The sequence below is a fragment of the Oryx dammah genome, unplaced genomic scaffold, assembly GCF_014754425.2.
Source record: "Oryx dammah isolate SB20612 unplaced genomic scaffold, SCBI_Odam_1.1 HiC_scaffold_29, whole genome shotgun sequence".
NCBI classification, from domain to species: Eukaryota; Metazoa; Chordata; class Mammalia; order Artiodactyla; family Bovidae; genus Oryx; species Oryx dammah.
In genome coordinates, this window is record NW_024070213.1 from 42,757,099 (window position 1) to 42,762,165 (window position 5,067).

A 5,067-nucleotide genomic window follows, 5' to 3' on the forward strand; every position below is an offset into this window, starting at 1 on the left:
TGGAACAAGAGCAGTTACACAACAAATGAATTATTTATCTTTGGGCATGGAGGAGAGGAGGCATTTTGCTGGGCTCCTTAATTCTTTTCTGGATTGCAGGGTGGCTGCCCGGGTGTACCATGTGTGTACGGGCCTGTTGTCGAACACAAGACTGTAGGTGTGCTTGTGAGTGTGTGTGTGTGTGGTTGTGCGCACCTGTCTATGTGAGCTTGCTATGCAGTTCTGATTCGCATGGGGGCATGTGGGTCTTTGTGCGGGCAGGTGGACGAGTGTGGACGCGAGGATGCTGACACGTGCATGTGTATCTGCCCCTGCCCTGTTAAGTCTCCAGTCTCCCTTCTGGCTTCAGCACTGTCCCCTCCCTCCTCCCTCTTGTTTCTTTGATTTCCCCCCTCCCAGGTCCTCTGGCCCCCTCTTCCCCCTCTTGCCCCCCCTGCCACCTTCCTCCTTTTATGTAACAGGGACCCAGAGTGCTGCTGGCACAGGATGCCCTGGGAGGGGGTGGGAGTGGGGCTGGGGGCCTGCGCTGGAGCTTAGAGGGCTGCCCTGAGCCTTCACGCTGATCTGTCACCCTCTCGGTGCTGCCTTTCAGGAACCAGGTGACAGACGGGTCTCTTCCTTCCTGTCCCCACCTTTCGTGCTCCCCCCTCAGAGTCCCAGTCTCCAGCCTCCTGTGGGAATCGTCTGAAATTCTGAGCCCAGAGCCCCAGGAGGAAGAGGAAGAGGCGGAGGAAGTCAAGCCCCGAGAACCTAGGCATCTTCCTGGCAGGAAAGGAGCACCTCGGGGAAGCAGGCTGTGGGGCCCGCAGCCCCCCTGGCCTTGGTCTGGCTCTGGTGCCCAGCGACTGTGGGTAGCACCCCAGAAGGCCCCCTGACAGTTGGCACTGGCCGTGCCCGCTTCACCTGGGGCCCCCGAGCTGGGGGTCCCCCCAAAGATGGTGGCAGCCCCAGGGAGGACTGTGCTGCTGGCCCCAACCTCTGGCCACTAGGCCCCCCGGCGCCCCGGCCCCCTACCCTGAGCCAGGCCTGAGAGGGGGCCGTGGCTAGAGCCATGCTGCGCCTGGGGCTGTGTGCGGCCGCGCTGCTGTGCGTGTGCCGGCCGGGAACCGTGCGCGCCGACTGCTGGCTCATCGAGGGCGACAAGGGGTATGTGTGGCTGGCCATCTGCAGCCAGAACCAGCCACCCTATGAGACCATCCCGCAGCACATCAACAGCACTGTGCATGACCTGCGGCTCAACGAGAACAAACTCAAGGCTGTGCTCTACTCCTCGCTCAACCGCTTCGGGAACCTCACCGACCTCAACCTCACCAAGAACGAGATCTCCTACATCGAGGACGGCGCCTTCCTGGGCCAGTCGAGCCTGCAGGTGCTGCAGCTGGGCTACAACAAGCTCAGCAACCTGACCGAGGGCATGCTGCGGGGCATGGGCCGCCTGCAGTTCCTCTTCGTGCAGCACAACCTCATCGAGGTGGTGACGCCCGCCGCCTTCTCCGAGTGCCCGAGCCTCATCAGCATTGACCTGTCCTCCAACCGCCTCAGCCGTCTTGACGGCGCCACCTTCGCCAGCCTGGCCAGCCTCATGGTGTGCGAGCTGGCCGGCAACCCCTTCAACTGCGAGTGCGACCTCTTCGGCTTCCTGGCCTGGCTTGTGGTCTTCAACAATGTAACCAAGAACTATGACCGCCTGCAGTGCGAGTCGCCACGTGAGTTCGCTGGCTACCCACTGCTGGTGCCCCGGCCCTATCACAGCCTCAACGCCATCACCGTGCTCCAGGCCAAGTGCCGAAATGGCTCGCTGCCTGCCCGGCCTGCAAGCCACCCCACGCCCTACTCCACTGACACCCAGAGGGAGCCTGATGAGAACTCAGGCTTCAGCCCCGATGAGATCCTGTCGGTGGAGCCGCCAGCCTCGTCCACCACGGACGCGTCAGCGGGGCCGGCCATCAAGCTGCACCAAGTCACCTTCACCTCAGCCACCCTGGTGGTCATCATCCCACACCCGTACAGCAAGATGTACGTGCTGGTCCAATACAACAACAGCTACTTCTCCGACGTCATGACACTCAAGAACAAGAAAGAGATCGTGACGCTGGACAAGCTGCGGGCGCACACTGAGTACACCTTCTGCGTGACCTCACTGCGAAACAGCCGCCGCTTCAATCACACCTGCCTGACCTTCACCACCAGGGACCCAGTGCCCGGCGACCTGGCACCCAGCACCTCCACCACCACCCACTACATCATGACCATCCTGGGCTGCCTCTTCGGTATGGTCATCGTGCTGGGAGCCGTCTACTACTGCCTGCGCAAGCGACGCATGCAGGAGGAGAAGCAGAAGTCAGTCAAGGTCAAGAAAACCATCCTGGAGATGCGCTATGGGGCAGACGTGGACGCCGGCTCCGTTGTCCACGCCACCCAGAAGCTGGGCGAGCCCCCCGTGCTGCCCGTGTCCCGAATGTCTTCCATCCCCTCCATGATCGGGGAGAAGCTGCCCACCGCCTCCAAGGGGCTGGAGGCTGGGTTGGACACGCCCAAGGTGGCCACCAAGGGCAACTATATCGAGGTGCGCACGGGCACAGGCAGCGAGGGCCTGGCGCGGCCGGAGGATGACCTCCCTGAGCTGGAGAACGGCCAGGGCTCGGCCGCTGAGATCTCCACCATCGCCAAGGAGGTGGACAAGGTCAACCAGATCATTAACAATTGCATCGATGCCCTGAAGCTGGACTCGGCCTCTTTCCTGGGGAGTGGCAGTGGTGGCGGGGACCCTGAGATGGCCTTCGAGTGCCAGTCCCTCCCTGCAGCCTCCACCACTTCCTCCACCGCCACCCCTGTTCCTGGGGTGCTGGAGCGGCCCAGCTTCCTCTCGCCCCCCTATAAGGAGGGCTCCCATCACCCGCTGCAGCGCCAGCTGAGCGCCGATGCCGCCGTGGCTCGTAAGACCTGCAGCGTCTCCTCCAGCGGCTCCATCAAGAGCGCCAAGGTTTTCAGCCTGGATGTGCCGGATCATCCGGCCACTCCGGGGCTGGCCAAGGGCGACTCCAAGTACATCGAGAAGGGCAGCCCCCTCAACAGCCCACTGGACCGGCTCCCGTTGGTGCCGGCCAGCAGCAGCGGCAGTAGCGGCGGCGGTGGCGGCACCGTCCACCACCTGGAGGTGAAGCCCGCCTACCACTGCAGCGAGCACCGGCACAGCTTCCCGGCCCTGTACTACGAGGAGGGCACCGACAGCCTGAGCCAGCGTGTGTCCTTCCTCAAGCCGCTAACCCGCACCAAGCGGGACTCCACCTACTCGCAGCTCTCCCCCAGACACTACTACTCAGGTTACTCCTCCAGCCCTGAGTACTCGTCCGAGAGCACGCACAAGATCTGGGAACGCTTCCGGCCCTACAAGAAGCACCACCGGGAGGAGGTGTACATGGCCGCCGGCCACGCCCTGCGCAAGAAGGTCCAGTTCGCCAAGGACGAGGACCTGCATGACATCCTCGATTACTGGAAGGGGGTCTCGGCCCAGCAGAAGCTGTGACCCTCTCCCCACCCCCGACCCTGGTGAGGTTGGAGGGGGCGGGCTAGTGGCACGCGGGGAAGGGCCGGGGCGGCTGGGCGGGGCGCGCTGGGGGCCGAGGAGTGGACGCACACGCACACCCGCACGCACGCACCCACGCACACACCTGACCACCACCTGACTGTGAACAACCACCACCCGACAATAACGGACAGGAAAACAAAGACATGTTCTCCTTAAAGTTTACACACTGATACCGAAACCAGTCGTCTTTACTGTGCTGCCCAGGGACTCTGCTGGGGTATGCGGGCTGGGTTGGGGGCGGGGGGAGGGGGGAGGGGCAGACGAGGAAGCCAGAAGAGGGTGTGGGGTCTGGGGCTCTGGGACTAGGGACAGGTTTTGGGGTAAAGGAGCCCGGGGTGGAGATGGACCCGAGCTCTCCTGGGGCAGGGAGTGGGTCCCCCCAGATGGGGGACAGGTTTCTGGGAGGCTTAGTAGCATACGGACATCGGGCATCGTTTGCTCCCTTTGTGGATGGGGAGACCAGGGCCCAGAGGAAGGGAGTCACGTGGCAGGCGAGAGGCAGTCTCCTAGTTTCCCAGCCCAGTGCTATCCCCCACTCCCCCAGTGGCTCCTCTGGGGCCCTCACCCTCTGTCCATCCACTACCCGTTCCAGAGCTGTGGTCTCCTGGAGCTGAGGGTCAGGCAGGTGCTTTTCCTTTCTAGAAAGGCTCATGGCCACGCCCCCAGAGCGTGGAACTGTGATTCATCATGGGCGGCTGTGGGGGGGGGGATCTCTGCCCCCTGATGCCAGCACCCAGGAGAAGTGGGAGGTCCTGGTCATAGGGGAGGTGCAGGCATGGGACGGTCCACCAGCCCCCTTCAAGTGTCTTCCAAGTAGCCTGGGAGCTGTCGGTGGGATCTGAGGAGAGCGGCTGGGCCAGCGGCCTCCGCATCTCAGGTGCAGGCCTCCACACCCTGGCCCCCCAGCCTCTCGGGGCCTCCAAGACCCCTCCTCATCCCAGAAGGGCAGGGGTGAACTGTGATACCTGAGAGCAGCTGGGGGGGTGGAGTCCACTGGGGGCCTTCCTGCCTCTGCCCCTATGTCCTGGCCTCCCACCTGCCAGAGCCCTGCTGTGGGCTCTCTGGGCAGCATCTCAGCCTGCCCAGCGGAAGGAGGGCCTTCTGGGGTTTTTCCACTCACACCCTCTTGGCTGTGGCTATCCCCACCTTACCCACTGGTCTGAGAGGCCCCCATGTTTCCATGGAAATGGCCGCTCCTCCCATGCTGACCCCCACCCAACATCGAACAAAGCACAAATGGTGAGCACCCCCCACACCCCTACTGGGAAGAAGCAGGCTGGGTTCCTGGGGCCCCTCCCCCTTCCTGGCCTGCCTCTGTCGCCATGGCAACCCAGAGCCTGGCAGTTGGGACCGTTGGGCTTCTGGGGGTTCTCTCTTAGTCAGTGTGGGTGGCAGAGGGTGGTGAGGGAGGGCAGGGCCAGATGGGGTGGCTGCCTTTCTCGAGAGCTGGGGGCTTCCTGGGGTCAGCTCTAAGGGGC

General features: G+C 63.4%; 1 protein-coding gene across 1 annotated transcript; it reads left to right on the top strand.

The window, feature by feature from the left end:
• The first annotated feature begins 890 nt into the window (after positions 1–890).
• On the top strand, positions 891–3,557 carry LOC120858554 (protein phosphatase 1 regulatory subunit 29). The gene has a single exon (XM_040234686.1). It carries the CDS (start codon positions 1,052–1,054, stop codon positions 3,524–3,526), a length of 2,475 nt encoding a protein of 824 aa, XP_040090620.1. The 5' UTR covers positions 891–1,051; the 3' UTR covers positions 3,527–3,557.
• The last annotated feature ends 1,510 nt before the right edge of the window (positions 3,558–5,067 follow it).

What these genes read in the sequence shown, in the direction of transcription:
- LOC120858554 (XM_040234686.1), top strand. Translation starts at nt 1,052, where the DNA reads ATGCTGCGCCTGGGGCTGTGTGCGGCCGCGCTGCTGTGCGTGTGCCGG.